General features: G+C 33.5%; 2 protein-coding genes across 3 annotated transcripts in view; one reads left to right on the top strand and one right to left on the bottom strand.

Moving 5' to 3' along the window:
- LOC111417477 (mitochondrial calcium uniporter) overlaps positions 1-20,968 on the bottom strand; it is a 101,956-nt gene that overhangs the window by 22,269 nt on the left and 58,719 nt on the right. The gene's annotated exons all lie outside the window — the stretch shown is intronic.
- The window catches only part of LOC111417480 (javelin), a gene marked incomplete at its 5' end in the record, with an annotated part of 52,514 nt that continues 48,482 nt past the window's right edge, over positions 16,937-20,968 (top strand). The window contains one exon of the mRNA XM_071196432.1: positions 16,937-17,067. Coding sequence (XP_071052533.1) covers positions 16,937-17,067 — 131 coding nt within the window. The remainder of the gene's footprint in view (positions 17,068-20,968) is intronic.

The following is a 20,968-nucleotide window of genomic DNA, read 5'->3' as shown; positions in this document are numbered from 1 at the left end:
TAAATCGAGGTCAAAAAAATGCGAATCCTCGGACATCAAAGGAACGTCAATATCATTTCTGGTTATTCTGCTGTGGTTTAGTTGTCCAAAATTGCCTAATATGATCAAAATGTGGCTAAAACAGTTTTGGAGAAATTTAGATCATTTTAGCCACATTTTAATCATTTTAGTCAATTTTTTACAAACTGGTTAGACAAATTTAAGTAATTTTCGACACATTATGATCATTTTAGTCAATTTTGTAGACTTTAAATAATTTTAGACTCAGTTTGATCATTTTGGACAATTTTAGACCTTGAGGTCAAACAGCTGGACACTTAATGACATCAAGATCGTGGGAGATTTAACTTCCAGTCATTCCAAAGATTCAATTTCCTGTCAATGCAGATACACTATATTACTGCTGTCATTTCTCGCTAAATTATGTATCCTTGAGAAGACGCCCACTGCTTGATGTTGTAGAACACAACATTGCAGCGTATTGAGCGAATCGTGTGTTACATTGCAGCCACCATTCGTTTTTCTGTGAATGTGTCATTTTGGAGAATGAAACCATTCATGCTGATTTCTGATGGTGGAAGAGATACAGGAGAGATATTGGAAGTGGGTCTTGGGGTTATGCAGGGAGACTTCGGGATATATAATGAGAGAGGAGTAAAAGCTGGAGAACATCAAAGTGGATGTAAGCAAAAGGGCGATAAAGTACGAGGATAGGCTGGAGCAGAGGAGCAACTTTAAGATTTTGGAAGAATGTTGGAGGGAGGTTAAGACTGGAGTGGGGAAGTATGGACTCAATAGAGGAAATACAAAGAAGGAGGAAGATAGAGATGTGGAAAAGCTGGAAGAGGGTATGCTTAGGTAGAAGATGGCAGAAATTCCGGGGTATTTGACGGAGGACAGAAGTATGATTATTAGATGAGGGATGAGGAGAGGATGTGTAAATTGTGTGGGGTTGATTGACAGACAATTAATCATATTATGCTAAAGTGTAACGATTTAAGGAATGGAGATATGGAGTGTTTTTCATTGTTTACAGAAAGTAACAAAACAAGATATTATACAGGGTGTACAAAAAGTATGAAATGATAGTTCTACAGCCCAAACTTAAACTTATATTAAAAAAAGTTTTAAATAAAAGTTACTTGAAACTATTTTCCACATATCTTGGCGTAGAAATAAAATAAAAATGATGACGGCAGTCTGAGTTACGACATAAGCTCCGCCCATCCCTGTAACGTCAAGGCTTAGGTTGTCTATTCCATAATGGCGCCATAATAAGATAATATTAGATAATATTGCACATGCTTAGACAAGTTTAAATAATTATAGGCAAATTTTGCGCTTTTAAACAATTTTGGGCTAGTTTAGATAATTTAAGACAATTTTGTAAAATTTTCCCAAATATAGATAACGTGAAACATAAACGTGAAAAAATGGTCTAGTCTATAATGATCAAACTGTATCTAAAACTGTATAAACTTGTCTATAATTGTTTAAAATCGCAAAATTTGTTCAAGTTCAACAAAATTTTTACAAAATTGTCTAAAATGATTCAAATTGTCTAAAATTAAAAACTAGAAGTAACATTAGTCCTAACACTAGAACTAACACTAAACCTAAAACTAGAAGCTTTCGTGTTTAGCTACGTATCTTTTGAAAAAGCGTTGACTTTTCTAACACTTTTAACTTATTTTTGAAGAAGGTTGCAACATCGCATCCGAAATGTCAAATGCTTTTTCACAAGTCGAAAGTTTCTAGTTCTAGGTTTAGGGTTAGTTCTTGCGATAGCTCTAGTGTTACTTCTAGTTTTTCAAGTCACAGAATAACTAGAAAGGACGCTGGAGGTATCCCGCCAAACCTCTATCTGTGACGTCATGTTTTAGAAATTTAGATCATGTTAGCTACATTTTAATCATTTTAGTCAATTTGATAGACTTCAGATAATTTTAGACTCAGTTTGATTATTTTGGACAATTTTAGACCTTGAGGTCAAACAGCTGGACACTTAATGACTTCAAGATCGTGAAAGATTTAACTTCCAGTCATTCCAAAGTTTGAATTTCCTATCATTGCAGATATACTATATTACTGCTGTCATTTCTCGCTAAATTATGTATCCTTGAGAGAGACGCCCACTGCTTGATGTTGTACAACACAACATTGCACCGTATTGAACAAATCGTGTGGTACATTGCAGCCACCAATCGTTTTTCTGTGAATGTGTGTTTCCATTCATGCTGATTTCTGATGGTGGAGGAGATAAAGGAGAGATATTGGAGGTGGGTCTTGGGGTTATGCAGGGAGACTTCCGGATATATAATGAGAGAGGAGTCAAATCTGGAGAACATCAAAGTGGAAGTAGGCAAAAGGGCGATAAAGTGCGAGGATAGGCTGGAGCAGAGGAGCAACTTTAAGATTTTGGAAGAGTGTTGAAGGGAGGTTAAAACTGGAGTGGGGAAGTATGGACAACAAGAAAAAAGGAAATATTATATCACAGCAGGGTGATATATATGTATGGGTACTCAATAGAGGAAATACAAAGAAGGAGGAAGATAGAGATGTGGAAAAGCTGGAAAAGGGCAGAAATTTCGGGGTATTTGATGGACGACACTAGAAAGTATGATTATTAGATGGGGGATGAGGAGAGGATGTAGAGATGGTGTGGGGTTGAGTTGTGTGGGTGTTTAGATAACATCAGAAAAATATTGATAATTTTCTACAAGTTTAGACCAATCACTTTAGATAATATTACACATGCTTAGACAAGTTTAGATAATTTAAGACAATTTTGTAAAATTTTCCCAAATATAGATAATGTGAAACATAAACGTGAAAAAATGGTCTAGTCTATAATGATCAAACTGTATCTAAAACTGTATAAACTTGTCTATAATTGTTTAAAATCGCAAAATTTGTTCAAGTTCAACTAAATTTTTACAAAATTGTTTAAAATGATTCAAATTGTCTAAAATTAAAAACTAGAAGTAACATTAGTCCTAACACTAGAACTAACACTAAACCTAAAACTAGAAGCTTTCGTGTTTAGCTACGTATCTTTTGAAAAAGCGTTGACTTTTCTAACACTTTTAACTTATTTTTAAGGCATCCGAAATGTCAAATGCTTTTTCAGAAGTCGGAAGTTTCTAATTCTAGATTTAGGGTTAGTTCTTGCGATAGCTCTAATGTTACTTCTAGTTTTTCAAGTCACAGAATAATTAAAAAAGACGCTGGAGGTATCCCGCCAAAACTCTATCTGTGACGTCATGTTTTAGAGGGTGCACCTTGTTGTTATCAAAACTCTATCTGCGACGCCATGTTTTAGAGGGTGCACCTTGCTGTTATTGGTGTGCCTTTGGTTTCTACAACGATCTGGCAACGTTGCTGGCTTCGCTTCTCTCGAGAGATCGCCAGATTGTTATGTAATCCTCTTGAAAATGACGGAATTTAAATCGAGGTCAAAAAAATGCGAATCCTCGAACATCAAAGGAACGTCAATATCATTTCTGGTTATTCTGTTGTGGTTTAGTTGTCCAAAATTGCCTAATATGGTCAAAATGTGGCTAAAACAGTTTTGGAGAAATTTAGATCATTTTAGCCACATTTTGATCATTTTAGTCAATTTTTTACAAACTGGTTAGACAAATTTAAGTAATTTTCGACACATTATGATCATTTTAGTCAATTTTGTAGACTTTAAATAATTTTAGATTCAGTCTGATCATTTTGGACAATTTTAGACCTTGAGGTCAAACAGCTGGACACTTAATGACATCAAGATCGTGAGAGATTTAACTTCCAGTCATTCCAAAGTTTGAATTTCCTGTCAATGCAGATACACTATATTACTGCTGTCATTTCTCACTAAATTATGTATCCTTGAGAGAGACGCCCACTGCTTGATGTTGTACAACACAACATTACAGCGTATTGAGCGAATCGTGTGTTTCATTGCAGCCGCCAATCGTTTTTCTGTGAATGTGTGTTTCCATTCATGCTGATTTCTGATGGTGGAGGAGATACAGGAGAGATATTGGAGGTGGGTCTTGGGGTTATGCAGGGAGACTTCGAGATATATAATGAGAGAGGAGTAAAAGCTGGAAAAAATCAAAGTGGAAGTAAGCAAGAGGGCGATAAAGTACGAGGATAGGCTGGAGCAGAGGAGCAACTTTAAGATTTTGGAAGAGTGTTGAAGGGGGGTTAAGACTGGAGTGGGGAAGTATGGACAACAAGAAAAAAGGAAATATTATATCAGAGTAGGGTACTCAATAGAGGAAATACAAAGAAGGAGGAAGACAGAGATGTGGAAAAGCTGGAAGAGGGTATGCTTAGGTAGAAGATGGCAGAAATTCCGGGGTATTTGACGGGGGACAGAAGTATGATTATTAGATGAGGGATGAGGAGAGGATGTGTAGATTGTGTGGGGTTGATTGACAGACAATTAATCATATTATGCTGAGGTGTAACGATTTAAGGAATGGAGATATGGGGTGTTTTTCATTGTTTACAGGAAGTAAAAAAAAAGATATTATACAGGCTGTACAAAAAAAATGGAATAATGGTTCTACAGCCCAAACTTCAATTTATATTAAAAAAAGTTTTAAATAAACGTTACTTGAAATTATTTTCCGCATATCTCGGCGTAGAAATAAAATAGAAATGATGACGGCAGTCTGAGTTACGACATAAGCTCCGCCCATCCCTGTAACGTCAAGGCTTAGGTTGTCTATTCCATAATGGCGCCATAATTTGGTTGTCGCTACGTCAAATCTTTTTAAATAAAAGTTTCAATATCTCGAAAACTATGCAGTTTAAAGCATTAAAAAATTATGGCATTTTGCAACACCTTGTCAAAAGGAATCCAAAAACCTTAAAATATAGAGGCTGTTCCGTTTAAAAAACACACTCACCATGTCGTAATTCAGACTGCTGCCAAGATTTTTATTTTATTTCTACGCCAAGATGTGCGGAAAATAACTTCAAGTAACTTTTATTTAAAACGTTTTTTAATATAAGTTGAAGTTTAGGCTGATTCCATACTTTTTGTACATCCTGTATAACTCCCAAACACATCCAGTTCAACTATGAATTTTACATTTTCTATGAATGTCTAAACCCCATATTTTAGCGTATAAAGCTTTAGAAATCAAGAACTTAATCTCGAGACAAATTCCAACCGAACACAACATTCCTCCACAATATTCATTCATTCATTCTCAACTAGAATTGCACCGAGTTTACATAGAATCGTGTCTTTGTTTTCATAACGTTTTATTCCATCCTATTTGCATTCGTCTGTTGTTTTCTACTCGACAATTTCCATCTTCGCAATTTTCACCCGACAGTTTCGGAACCAGAAAAGTTTCCGTTTATTTCACTTTAACAGCAGGTGGCGCCCGTAAAAACAAGATGCATCGCGCGTCGTTGAAAATTTAAACCCACCACGAGCTAATCCTATGAAAACCCCGCCACCTTTGTGTTTTATAGCCCTCAATTCCCTTTTTGTTTTATATCTTATTCTCCCTCTTTTTGAGCTTATTCTTGAGCTTCCTCTTTTTGAGTAGAGTAAAAAGAAAATTTTGCTTTTAACGACCCATAATCCATAATGCTTGGGATAATCCGGATGTAGTCGTGGAGGACCGACTATTTTGCGAGATCATCGTCGGAAAATTGGATGGATTCGCCAACGGGTAAATAAAATTGGGAGGAAGGTACTGAAGGTTGAAAGAGGACAAGAAATAACAATGGACAATTTAATTTCCTGGAGCTAGGGCAATTAATCTTGCAAATTATTTGGAATTGGCCTCTGAGTTTTCTATTATTTAATTTTAACTCTTTAGAAGTCGAGGAAGTTCTTTGTAAGAAAATAATTTTGAGTCACGTCATAGCAATGTGTAGTGGAGTTGAGAGAATTGGAGTGAAACGTTAGAATTGGGTCGTTTCGTATAATATGATGTGGTAATTATTTTTCTTCTTTTTGATAAAATATAAAAAAATAACATACAAATTTAATTATGAAAAATTTAAATTGTTCTAAAGATTTTATAGAATTAATTTTGTTTTATAATTCAAAACATTTAACGATGATATTAATATATATCTTGTGTTCCATTTCTGAAGGAATTAACAAAGCATAACACTTTATTCTTCTCGGTTACTTAAACAATATAAAATTTAAATCGAAATAATTTAATGTGATGCAAAAAGTAATAACAGTATTTTATATTACCGTAATATGTTCAAATGAAACACTCAATAATAACGAGACCGAGATTACATAACCAAAACGAAAGGCCCGATAAATTTTAACAATGACTACTTTTAACTAGAATCCAATTTCGTAATTATAATTTTAATGTAATCCAATTAAGGTTTCGCGTAACTGATATAAATTTAATTTCGACGTATTTGTAGGGTGATTAATACTTATTATCAGTATCTAAGATCGCATAATTCTATTTAAATTAAGTTTCTTGAGATAAGTTAATGACTAAAGGAAATTTGACATCATGATTTGATAAATTATGTCCATTTTACATCATATTAATGAATTTTCTTTGTATTATGGAAATTTGTACATATTTATTTGTGTACAATTTGTTTAAAGTCATTATGGTTAATCATAGAATATTTACTAAAATTAAATAGCGTATAAAAAAATAACTTTAACACCAACGTGAATTAATGGTATATCCAACAAGATTTATTGCGAAATGTCAGTGAATTTGTAACAAAATATGCAGATATATTTGGAGATTTGCGGTGTTTGCTATTTACAGTTCGACTCTATTTATAACTCAAAAAATTTAAATAATGGTTTATTTTGCGTTAAATTTTCTATTTGCCATACTTGTTATTATCAGCATATTTGCGACCTTTATGAGTCAATAAGAATTAATTCGTTGTCTATTTTAATTTAGTATTAATTTTTCTCATTAGATCTATCGATTATACAGCTTCTCAATCAACGGGGTTTTAGGGGCACTCAAATTTGTGGATTCAAGCTGTTTCTACAAGTTTGTTACGGAACCACTAGAAGAAAGTACGTGCTAACTAGTTATCATGCAGAAGAATGACTGATTATTAGAAATCAGTTGGAATTAAATGGTGATTACTAGAGTAAGGTACTGATTTCATATGAAGTGTGTTTATCCTCATTGAATCAGACGAACGTCGCCGCATATAAAGAAAACCCAGAGAAAGATATGCCCCATTTTGTATTGACGAGCGACTTCTACTTAGTCTTCGTCCAGAATAATTTTGACAGCTCACAAGTACAGGTGTCCCAATTTCGATGTCCGCATAGGCTATCTCCGAAACTAAAAGAGATAGAAAAAAAGTAGCTTACATGTCATGATCTCGTTTTTCGAGAAAATGCTAATGCCGAAAACTCCGAACAGCTCGCCCTATCGGCAAAAACTGAAAATTTTGCAAAAACGACAATCGCGAATATCTCACTTATTATCAAAGATGGAGTATTATAAATAAAACATTATACAGGGTGATTCATTAGCTCTATGACAAACTTTGGCAGATGAAAGGTAATGCGATTCTAAGGAAAAAATGTTATATGAATATGGGTCCGATTCATTTTGGTTAAAGAGTTACAAGCCTTTGAAAATTTTACACAGTTTAATAGGCAAATGAAAATGTAACATAAAAAATAAGTTTAAAAATTACAAAAATTGTTCGAAATGTCCGCCTTCAGCTTGAATGCACGCCTCACATCGACGAAGTAAAGATTCTATCACACGACGTATGATATTTGGATTATTCCGTATGCTATTAGCTGCATCTTGAATTCTGTCCAGTAGTTGCTGACGGGTAGTAATTTTTACATGGTACACAAGCTGCTGCATGTGTCCCCAGAAATAATAATCCAGCGGATTTAGATCTGGGGATAGTGGTGGCCAGACTACCGGAAGTGGTACGTCGTCGATAAAATCGAAAAGGTTATCTGTACATATTTACATTTAAGCGTTCATTTATCACCCATACAGGTAGCAAAGAATTGTTAAAAATGCCACCCCAAACGTTTACACTAAACCGTTGCTGAAATCTTCCTGGTCTAATTCCATGTGGATTTTGCAAGGACCACACATGTTCGTTATGATAATTATTTATGCCGTCCCTAGTGAAACACGCTTCATCAGACCACAGAACTTGGGAAATGAAGTTATTATTTTGAGCATGTTGCTGAATAATCCAGTGGCAAAATGCTAAGCGTTGCTCAGTATCTCCAGGATGTAATGCTTGAACATTTTGGCGATGAAACGGATGTAACATTTCTCGATTCAATACACGCCATACAAAACTTTGGGATATTTGTAACATGCTCGCTATACGCCGAGTACTAATTGAAGGGTCGTCAAGTACTAAATCAATAACACGTTCTTCATTTTGTACATTCACATCATGGGGACGAACGGAATGTAGTGGAGCGGGTTACCTGTTTCTCTCAGTCTGCGAAATGATGCACTAAACACTGTACGGGCAGGTTGATGTCTATTTGGAAACCTACGAAGGTATTCTCTTGCTGCTTGCCGAGCGTTTCCGTTACAAAGCCCGTATACAAAAATAATATCTGCATATTCTTCAGTCGTAAATACATGCATTTTCGTTTTCGATCAAAACTCTGACAATTATAAACTTTGAAACACACAGAATTGAGTAAATTGAAATGTTTGACATAAAGAACTCAGTTTTGTTATCACAGCCAACTCTGTATTTGTGTTTCATAATTATTGTTGCGATTGTTGCAAATCTTTACTTCGTCGATGTAAAGCGTGCATTCAAGCTGAAGGCGGACATTTCGAACAATTTTTGTAATTTTTAAACTTATTTTTTATGTTACATTTTCATATGCCTATTAAACTGTGTAAAATTTTCAAAGGCTTGTAACTCTTTAACCAAAATGAATCGGACCCATATTCATATAACATTTTTTCCTTAGAATCGCATCACCTTTCATCTGCCAAAGTTTGTCATAGAGCTAATGAATCACCCTGTATGGGCAACTTTTTACGAAGAATTCAGTGGCGTAGGTAGAATTTTTTTCCCATCATTTATTTTCGAGATTTTAGACGTAACTTTATTTTTTTAAATGGAAGCCATAGTTAGCTATGATTTAAAATAATTTGTTATTTTCTTCTGATAACAAATATATATAGTTTGTGGGGTATATTTCTTATGGTTATTGAATAATTAACAAAAATTCATTTTGTTCTGTCTAAAACTAATGTATGTATTTAAAAGTTAATGTTGCTTTGGTGATAACCATACATACTATGATGGAACATAATGTATCAAATAATTGCCAAAGTTTGTATTTAAAAATTCGATAACAACTCTGGCATTATGTGCTGGTACGATGCACCAGCATGTTAAGTGTCAAAGTATAACAAAACTGAATAAAACTTTACAATGAATTTCGAAAATTATGAAAAATGTAACATGATGGAAAGCTATATGTTATCAGATAAGAATGCGACGTTAGCCGCGGAATTTTGTTTCACAAGATATCCAGAAAGAAGACAACCGCACGTAAGAACCTTCAGCCGGTTAGCAGAAAATTTAATAGATGTTTGGTCCTTCCCCAAACCACATACAAAAACATACCAAAATGACCTGCAAGAGAAATTACAACAAGACGTCTGACCCAAAAGCCGCTGCTCCCGAATATGAAAGAAACATAAGTATAAACCATACAAAGCGGGCTAACTCATTATTTACGTGCCGGAGATGTCAATCGAAGATTAGAATTTTGTAGATGATATTTAAAAAAATTAAATAATCTGCTGTTTGTTCAAAATGTTATCTAGACCGATGAAGTCTCTGAGTGTTCAAAGAAGATTGGGGTTCAATGTATGGTGTGCCCTTTTAGATAATAGAATTTTGGCATATAGTATCTACCATAAAAACTTAAACTCAGGGAAATACCTCAATATATTAAGGCAGCACATTAAGCGTTTGGTCGACAATTTGCCACTAAATATGTCTCAAATGATATATTTTCAATATGACGCAGCACCAGCACATAATGCCAGAGTTGTTAGTGAATTTTTGACTGCTACATCCATTGTTGTGACAGCCTACCCGCAAACTACGTCACAGCATTTTCCACGCCCAGCTGTTGTTATGGTCTATGCGTTTGCTGTGTGTTTTTAGAGGTTATATCCTAGACGTATTCATATTAGTTTTGAAGTTTTCTGTTTTTAGACGTATTAATGTCTATCATGTAACCTCTAAAAACATAGACAGTTACCAGGCGTGGCAAATAGTGTGACGTAGAGTGCGGGCAACCAACCCGTAGTCGACAATAAAAATACAATGGATGTAGCGGTCCTGTTAGTTTCTACTGTCCTTGCTACAAACTTTGGCAATAATTGGAAACAATGCTTTCCCTCATGGTAGTATGGTTATCACCATAACAACATTAAGTTTTAAATACATACAATAGTTTTAGAAAGAACAAAAAAAATTGATACATTATATTCCATCATAGTATGTATGATTATCACTATAGCAACATTAACTTTTAAATACATACATTAGATTTAGATAGAACAAAATGAATTTTTGTTAATTATTCAATAACTATAAGAAATATACCCCACAAACTATATATATTTGTTATCAGAAGAAAATAACAAATTATTTTAAGTCATAGCCAACTATGGTTTCCATTTAAAAAAATTAAGTTACGTCTAAAATCTCGAAAATAAATGATGGGAGAAAAATTCTACCTACGCCACTGAATTCTTCGTAAAAAGTTGCCCATATAATGTTTTATTTATAAAACTCCATCTTTGATAATAAGTGAGATATTCGCGATTGTCGTTTTTGCAAAATTTTCGGTTTTTGCCGATAGGGCGAGCTGTTCGGAGTTTTCGGCATTAGCATTTTCTCGAAAAACGAGATCATGACATGTAAGCTACTTTTTTTCTATCTCTTTTAGTTTCGGAGATAGCCTATGCGGACATCGAAATTGGGACACCTGTACATACGGCAGTATCTTCCAATAAATATTTGGACACATAATAGAAAAGACGTTACGCATATTCAGTGACAGAGCCTCCACATGTGGCAATTACAGCTTCAGACCTTGTATGATAACTTGTGATATTTTCTTCTACTCGGTTTGGAGAAGACAAGTAAGTTTATTGGGCCGATTTTGGATTATTATTGCACCCCTTAACTCGGCGATCCAATTCGTCGTCGCACCAATCGATGCCTCATAACATGACAGCATTCAATTTTGAAAGTACCGGGTTCACTCCGTAAAACTGCTATAACGTAGCAAGCACATTGTTATCTAAAATTATGCATTAAGCATCATTGTCATCCATATCAGAAACATTCTCAGACCATAAATCTATCTCCGCCGAACTTTACGGTTAACACAATCCATACGGGCAGGAGGCGTTCTCCCTAGTTGACGTCGGACCCAGATTCTGCGATAAAGGTTGAACCTTGATTTGTGGCTCCAGAACACCAGTTTCCATTAATCAACTGTCGACGTGTTTTATAAAACATTAACCGAGCAGTTTAGTTAGAGTTAGTGATCAAAGGCTTGTGGGATGTACGGATGGTATTCATCAAAACAACACTGTTGGGTCGATCCATGTGCGATATTTTCGAATTACTCTGGACCGGTCTCTATCTCCCAATTTTATGATTACATAGTGTATATACTTTATGTTTAACTAATTTATTTGGATCTTACATAGTGTCATTTCTCCATATTTACAGAATATTTTTTGTGATACCCGTATGTTATTCATTTTATGATCAAATGCAAAATCAGATGCTAAAAAATGTTGGATATAACATAGTAAAAAATTTGAAAAATTTGACTTTTCCTTAGTTAGATGTAAATTTTTTTGTTGATTGTTGACTAGGTAAATAGTATTTGCCTAAATGCATTTAATAAATATGGTGACTACTATCCGTGCAAAAAGTCAAGGCCCCTCACTTTAGAGATCGATATCTTCGCAACCGCTCCATAAAAAAAATTGCAACAAAGTTTGTTGTAATCACTGAACATTTCTACGTAACTTATGTTAATCTGAAAATTTTCGGATCCACGGTTTTTTTGTTACCGCGAGTTAAATGAAAAATGTACCCGATTTTTTACGGAATTGGCAACTTTATCAACCTTGCGATTTTTTTTCTCGAAAACTATCGTACGAAAAAATTTTAATTTTGAACAGGTGGTAGTCTGATGTGTTCTCAATGAGTGGCATGTTTTATTTTTTCGATATTTCATACAGTTTCGCGGAAAATCGCGGTTTAGTAAGACGCCGTTATGTCGAAAACGGTTGGGTGGATTTCTTCGCGGATTTGACCAAAATATGTCAAATAATGTTGGTTGTCGGATTCCGTTATCAGTTTTTCAAAATTAAGGCTCTCTATTTTTGTAAGAGCGATTTAATGGAATTACAAATTAAAAAGAAACAGAAATAAGCTCTGCGGGGTGACGAGAGTTCCGGCCAATCGGAACAGATGGTGCGTCCCAGACAGGACGTCGCGCCTTATTTCTTTATGTAGGCAAGATAAAGGCGCGACGTACTGTCTGGGACGCACCATCTGTTCCAATTGGGCGGAACCTTGCTCATATCTCGCTATTATATATTATCCAACCAACTTTAAGTATAGATTTATTATCAATATCTTTGGAATAACCTTTGAACATCTGATATCTGACAGTCTTTTAGACATTTATGGTATCGTCCAGAGCAAAAAACTAAATATGTGTGTAAATTAACACATTAAATGTAAAAATCAACGCTGTTTATATTATTCCTTAGTTGCATGCCTTTTTAATTTTAGACATTGAGTATAAGACGTCTTAGGAAATATATACACGTTAGGGGTTGCCATAATTATTACCAGTTATTAATATCAACTACGAAGCATTCAGCATTGCAATTGGTATTATAAGATATTGGGTCTATTCGGAGTCATTCGGAGCAACAGGATGCTAGCAAAAACAGAAGATTTAAGTAATTAGGCGTCAACGCTAGCTATTGGAGTTATTTGGAGAAAGTGAGGCATTAGGATATATTGAGAGTGATTAGGAGCAATGAGAAGAGCTGCTAGTCTAACTTATTAAAAGCTGTTTTCAACGGACATGTTGCAGTATATGTAACATATAAATATGCAATATGTACTTGAAATTAACTGCTTAAATCCTGGTAACTTTCTTTATTGAATAAGCTTAATGCTTATGATTCTGTTTAGTAAAGTTCTATATCAAAATTTGTTTTCTACATATAAGAGATATTTTTATATTGTTTTATCACATTGTTCTTAATTATTTACAACGTACATTGGAGCGTCACATTTATGATCTCTCTATGCTCGCCACGTGTGGCGATCGATTTTTCAAGTTTGTTTTCGCCCAGTTTACTCTGCGGAACTTGAGATTTCTTTTTCTATATCTGATAGACTCCTGGATGTAGAAGAATTACGACACTTAAAGTGGTATGTAATAAATAGAAACAAAATATTACGTGATGTTTTTTCATTAAAATGTTAATATGGAAGAGATCGTCGAGGAGGTCACCGAGCGTCAGCTGGGATAGAATAGCAATAATGTAATAATGAATTAACAATCTCAACCTCAATCTAGTAACAATCTCAACTTCTTTTGGTGGTCAACCTTATGAGAACGATGCAACTGCAATACTTAAATCCTACTTAATTTTAATAACTTATTCAAGTTTTCGATTATTTTGAATCTTCTTGAGCGTCACACATTAAGATAACCTGTTTAAGCTCAATTCATCAGCATTTCGAGCTTATATACTCTGACTGTTTTAAGGTTATTGTTTAGATAGATATCGTTTTCGATTTTAATTGAAGTATTAAGATGAAAAAGTCTCTGTCTGTTTTTTTTTTTCGACTTATCATGTTTCATGCATTAAAATTTATAGTGAATGAAGATTTCGTCATCCTACACTTGCAGTTACACTTTTTTTCTTGTTTGGAGTTTCAAGTACTTTCTACTTTCAAGCTACTAATGGTAGCATGGTCGAGAACCATTATGAATTCAAAAGAACACATTTTTCAATACTTTAAGAGTTATTACGTTCTATTAATTAGTCAACAGTAAACAACACAACCGATTTTCAAGGTAGATTTGTAGTATTTTATGATCAGATTTATAAAGGTTATGATGTCGCTGCCAAAATTCAGATTTTTGTATATTGTTAAAAGGAAGTATCTTGTCTGATTAAGGCACAACATAAATATAAGTGTCTACATCTTATAAAAAGTATAGTTAAAGAGTATGAAATTGCTTAGGATTTACAATTTCTTAAATATCGTCAATATTGGTAAGTCTAACTCATACTGAAAATGAAATTCTATCTAACAAAGTGCTTCTCCAAAGAACACTTGGTATTATGAAGTAAAACGATCTCGAATATATCTCGTGGAGTACGATTGTTGATGAATTGTTGAGTACTTCAGTAAAATTTGCATTGATTTCATACCCGATTAATTAATCTTTTGTGAACATTCCTTTACTTTATTAATATAACAAATAGTTGTTATTTAATGCAGCTCAATTACTGTTAGGTAATCTTCTTAAACCTATTTATATTACAAGTGGGTTAGAAACATAATTACTGAGCGAGTGTGCTCTAGCCCACGTGTGATATACAGCATTTTATCTACGACTGCTAAAAATTACTAAAAATCAATTTCTTTAAAAAAGTCTATTTGACATTTATAAAAATATTTTGAAATGATTGTTGACAATTTTGAATTGTCAGTTTCAACAACATGTTTACTCATCTGGAATAAGTGTTTCGAAATGTAAAAACATAACAATTAATGTTTATAATAAACGGTATTGTTTCTCTGTAAGTAGATAGCACTTTTCTTTTGTATTGTTGCTTGTTTCAATAAATTAAGTCTGTTTTGATTAGGCTAAAAATACGTTACGTAATGAAACCAGTGCGGTAATGAACTTCATTACGTAACTCAAATCACCTCAAATGAGTGCGGTAATGATATCTTATCCAAGCAGTCGTAGATAAAAATATATTAATAACGTAAATCTTTAAGATTCAACACATAACAGTTTCTTTAAGTGTTTCCTTATAAATCGAATTTGTTTTAACTCCATTTAAAATAGGAAACAAAGGTTTATTCTAAAAGATTTTTTATACTATAGAAAATTAAGGAAGAAGAACTATGTTACCGAATGCAAAAAGCGTTACACTTTCTAATCCTATCTGCAATTTCGTTTTAATTTACATGCTACGCTCGGTTGTTTAATGTGTATTATTAAATAGAATTAATTATCATTTTTAAGAATACTGCCTTTTTAAAATTTATTACGTAATTTCACAAAGCTTCTAAAGAGGTAGATTTATAAACCTGCAAAGCTCTTTAGAAATTAATTAAAAAACTTTAAGCTAAGAGGAATCTTAAAATTAGTATTCTTAAGAATTTGTTTAATAATTAACTTATCCTGTCGATTATTGCGTTACGCTTTCCCGTACGATAACAACAATAAGAAAGCAAAATTAACGCCGCTTCGGGTGAAGTGTAGACGTACATAGTATACTAAAATGCGAATAATAATAGTAACAATAGCTCGGAAATTAGATTTCTAGGTGCGCCACTTGATTGTCGACGATTTAAAAGTAACCATTTTTCAAAGTGTTACTCTCTTCCACCTAGATTTTTATTATCACCTCTTCGTTCTTATTTTCCCTCATAAAAAAAAACAGCGCATGGTGAACTCAGATAATACTCTAATATATTACCATCATCACAATGCGCTTAGCTTTATCCAATTGTTGGGGATTTTCTAGAAAATCTAGAAATATACGACGTTTTCTTCATCCCACGTTTTAACAATGAATTTACGATCCTATTCAAACTGATTCCTTCCACAAAAATGTTCTTAAAGTGGATTAATTAAATTCATTAAATTTAAATTTCATTAGCGAGAAATGAAAAACTTTTCAGATTGAACGATGTGGTAATAACGATGAAAACAACGATCTAGTGTGACCATTAGTGAAATTAGGCCCACAACGTTGCGCACACAACTGAAAGAGGATTTCATCAAAAATGTTGTACGCGTTCCAAAATGAAGTGTACTCTGTTTTATTTTCTGTTGATTTTGTCGAATTCAAATTCACAGCCCGTAGCATAATAGGATTCGTTATTCACTTCAATTCATAACAGGTTCATTTAAAATTTAAATGGATCACGTTTCAGAGCTTAATAATAAATTTGCTATTATTGAACTCCTCCGATATGATTTATTACTGCTTAAAAGCTATTTAATGTATAACTGGTTAATTTCAAAAAAGAAATAAATGTGTAGACACATTATTTTCTAGTTCCTAGTTAACCAAAAGAATAACTAATCATACATTTTTCTCCCGTTACTCTAAATCTCCCGCGAAGCAGAAAGCACGAAAGCCTCCAAGAAGCTCGCACTAATTGATCTTCGCCACACCATATCTTTTCTCGTATCCATTCATTTGTGTTATACACCGTACTTCTACGTCTAGATTTCTTATTGCACTCGGTGCCGTACCGTGAAGACGTCGTCGATCACCGCGCCGCCAGTGTACTATACGTCAGTGCATTATTAAACCGCGAAGAAAGAAGCACATTGCCGGCCGCACAAAATACCGCACGTCGCCTAACAGCATTTCTTTCGCGTTCTTCAAACGGACACCTTCTCTATACATTCAAGTCCCCCTCATTACCGTTCTTAACCTAACGATATACTTAAGACTCTCAACGATCTTACAAAAAAAATTTATTCAAGTAATTAAGTGGATGTGTTGAAGAGAAACTATAAAGCGTTAATAGTGCGGGTTAAAAGGAGCTTTTGAAGGGGTTTACAGTTAAGAGGCTCCAATTTGTGGGAGATAATTGCCTTAGGATTTTGGAGGGCTTTTGATTGCTCGTCACAATAGGAGCTCAACATAGTTCGCTGCTTAATGGGCATGTTGCCAATTTACCTGAGATACACAAGCAGTTTTGTCTGCCGGATCATCTTCAAGTCAAAGGTTCGAATCAAAATCAAAAGAAGTAAGTGAAATAATTATAACTTTTCTTATAACCATAACATTCTTATTATATTATTAATAATATTCCATTCAAATCATTTCTTAATTTATAAAATTTTTCAAGTTTTTTTTTATAAACGTTGTAATATAGTGTAGTTTTAACATTCAAGTCTGCATATAAAACTAAGTTAGAAGATAGCTTTTGAATGATGTGCGAAGCAAAATAAAGTTCAAAAATAATTGTATATCCAAAAAATTAAGAAGTTCAAGTAAAAAATCAATTGGATTTAAATTTTCCAAGATTTTTGTATGCATAGTTTGATGAAATTACAAATTTTTGTGATTTTTCTAAATCTCATTAAATTGTAAATTGTAACTTCACCTCTAAATTTCGTTAAATTAGGCAGCTTTTTTGGGATTTCTTTCATTAACTTGTATTGTTAATGATAAAATTGTAACACAAAAGTCGCTCCACTTATTGTTGTATTATGTACTCATCAGAAAACATGTATGCATAGGAAGTTTGATATTGTACTTTCTTTTTGCTGATTTATATTGTGAAGTAAATAGTAAAAGCGTTTCCTGTGTTGCTGTGTATACTTTGAGGTTGTCCTAGAGTGTTGAATGTGTGCTGATTGTGCTGGGATCAACGAATATACAGACTTCAAAATAAGTACGATGTTATTCTTGCTGACAATGTACGATGCACAATAATGATATAAATTAGAGAAATACTTAATAAGGTTTTGATATCATGTTTTGGTATTATTTGTCGGGAGAACAAAGTCTAGTATGGTGGGTAAACGCAGCGCAATAATGTACGTTCTGAATAGATGGCCTACAACAAGAACTTTTGGCAACGAAAGCCCCAATCAAATTAAGTATTACCTCGTATCATATAATTATCGCCCATCAGTTTAAATTTAATGATAGCAGCTTTTTTGGGATTTCTTTCATTAACTTGTATTGTTTATGATAAAATTGTAACACAAAAGTCGCTCCACTTATTGTTGTATTATGTCCTCATCAGAAAACATGTATGCATAGGATGTTTGATATTGTACTTTCTTTTTGCTGATTTATATTGCGGAGTAAGTATTCCTATCCCCAAATACCGACGGATAATGATTTTATAGAGCGTTTCCTGTGTTGCTGTGTATACTTTGAGGTCGTTCTAGAGTGTTGAATGTGTGCTGATTGTGCTGGATCAACGAATATACAGATTTCAAAATAAGTACGATGTTATTCTTGCTGACAATGTACGATGCACAATAATGATATAAATTAGAGAAATTCTTAATAAGGTTTTGATATCATGATTTGGTATTATTTGTCGGGCGAACAAAGTCTAGTATGGTGGGTAAACGCAGCGCAATACAACAAGAACTTTTGGCAACGAAAGCCCCAATCAAATTAAGTATTACCTCATATCATATAATTATCGGCCATTAGTTTGAATTTAATGATATCAGCTTTACTTATTAATCATATACCACAAAACTATCAATATCATCAATGATATTGATGAAATAGTAGCCAACCTAAGAACCAACTGTATAGAGCTGCAGTCTCAAAGGTAAAAATCTCCTTAATGATTGGTAACCTTCAGAAAGATTGTTCATTTTATGTTCTTTGACCATGTTAAATGATCACACAGATTTACATCAAACATGTATATTGTTAACATATTCAACCATGTTTAAGAGAATCCTTAAAAAGTAGTTGAAAGAATTTTGTACCAGTAAAATTATTATTCCTAATCAAGGGATTCTCCCAGTATTAGCTTTATTTCATCAAGAACTCAGGCTATTTTTTACTCTCTTTACTACGATGGCTTCTGATTTACATGAATCTTGTTGAAAATCCTTTGCGTCTTATAACAACCTATTTAACACATCATTTCAATTACAATGGCTTGTATTAGGTTCCAAAATTGCTTTGAGTTCCTTACATCGCATATACTTCGATTTAGCCAATACATTACATAAAATCATTAATGCCGACTTAGAAATTGTATTGTTCTTTGCAGAGAAAAACTGTTTTTTGCTTAAATATGGTAAAGCACATGACCTTGCTTTTGATCAGACCATAATTGTGCTGTGGCGAGAGTTAATGGAATAAATATTGATGATGGATAACAAGCTTTTTCTGAAACTGCAAATATTTAAGTCTTGTTATGGATAGATATTGGCGGATATTTAACTTATCTTTCTTCTAAGTTCTCTTTCTTGGTTTTGATGCAATATTGATGCAAAAAAAAATCTAGTTAGTAGCTAACTTAGGTTTCCACTAATTTTTGATTCTATAAAATCATCACCCAACTCTAGATATGCAAAGAAATGATCGTGAAACGAAGATAATCTGTGTAAGCAAATTAATAACATAAAACTTCTTATTTTCTGCTGAAGTGTTGGCCTTAAACTTCTCCTTTGTTAAATAGCATACAAATTAAGTATAATACATATTAATTATTTCTTCTGTCAGATGAATAAATAGTGTATTACTACACGTATGTGCAGCGTGGATTAGTTGCAAAAATAATGTATCTATAGATAAAAATTTTAAGTATGTTGATTCCTTTATGAAATACTGTGCCGCAAAAGGTTAAGGAATGCTTGACATATTACCTTATTATTTTTGTTGACGTAGGTTGACCTTAATCGTGTTGATGGTTATATACAGCATGTCCCACGACGTGACTGCCATAGCTTGGTAGTGCGTTGTTGGGGTGATTTCAAGTCAAAAATGTCTAATGAGCATACACCTAAAACGCTATCATAACCGAGCTACAAAACAGCTTTATTGAATTAGTTGGTCAAAATGTCCACCCAGTTGCTGTATACATAGTCTAGCTCTTCTTAGAATTGAAGTGGTAGCTCTGCTAACAATCTTAGAATCAGCACGAATAGTTTCTGCGGCATCCATAATTCTAGCTACTAGTTGTTCTCTGTTTTCAATATTTTCTGCATAAATTAAACTTTTCAGTCTTCCCCATAAAAAATAATCTAGGGGATTAAACCTTGCTGGCCAAGGAACTGCTGAACAATAAATACCAAATTATCATTCACAGACACCTGGACTTTTTAATAATAACAAAATCAACAGCTTGTAGCTCGGTTACGATAGCGTTTTGGGTGTATGTTCATTAGACATTTTTTTACTTGAAATCACCCCAGTAACACACTCCTAAGCTATGGCAGTCACGTCGTGGGACACTCTGTATAAACAAAACTTTGTTTGTATTGATGTAAGTTGCCAGATAGTCACTTTGAAGTGTTCCCTTTACTATATCGGACAAATTAGAACTCCAAAAAGGTATCTGAACTTCATCAATAAAAGTGGATATTATTTCTGTGCTAATTTGCTCCAACAGAGGATTTTTTGTGCTTTATTGCATGATAACATGAAAGAGAAAATGTCCAACTCAACAAAATTAACCCGATAGATTTACAAAACAAAAACAGAAAAATGAGACAGATCTGCAAGTATTTGCTTCTAATAGAGAAAATGCAACTTCACTCAATATGATAATGTACTTTAGTTAAGTATGCCAAAATGTAAAGAAAACACTTTTATGCGAAAACTTTTAAAACAGAGAGGGGTCAAAAATTGACAAAGATCTCTAAACGTTTCCAACTTGAGAGGTTAGCTAAATCAATTCTTGCCAAGAAATCTTGTCACTCTCTTTCGATTTGGATTTGGCACTACATAGTATTCAATTTTATGTTTGTGATAAAAGTCAAAATTGATCCCAAAGAAAACGTTTCTTTACTGATGATTCTTGTAATGTCTACACCCTCTGCTATGTAGACTCCAACTCGTTAGAGTTCGTTGCACAAGAATTTTATTGTGCATTATCGAAATCTTCAAGTTATAATAAAATTCGTGGCAGAATAAAAAAACATTTTCTATTAACAAAATTA

Source organism: Onthophagus taurus, chromosome 6 (genome assembly GCF_036711975.1).
Source record: "Onthophagus taurus isolate NC chromosome 6, IU_Otau_3.0, whole genome shotgun sequence".
NCBI lineage: Eukaryota > Metazoa > Arthropoda > Insecta > Coleoptera > Scarabaeidae > Onthophagus > Onthophagus taurus.
This window is presented reverse-complemented; position numbering and strand designations above follow the sequence as displayed.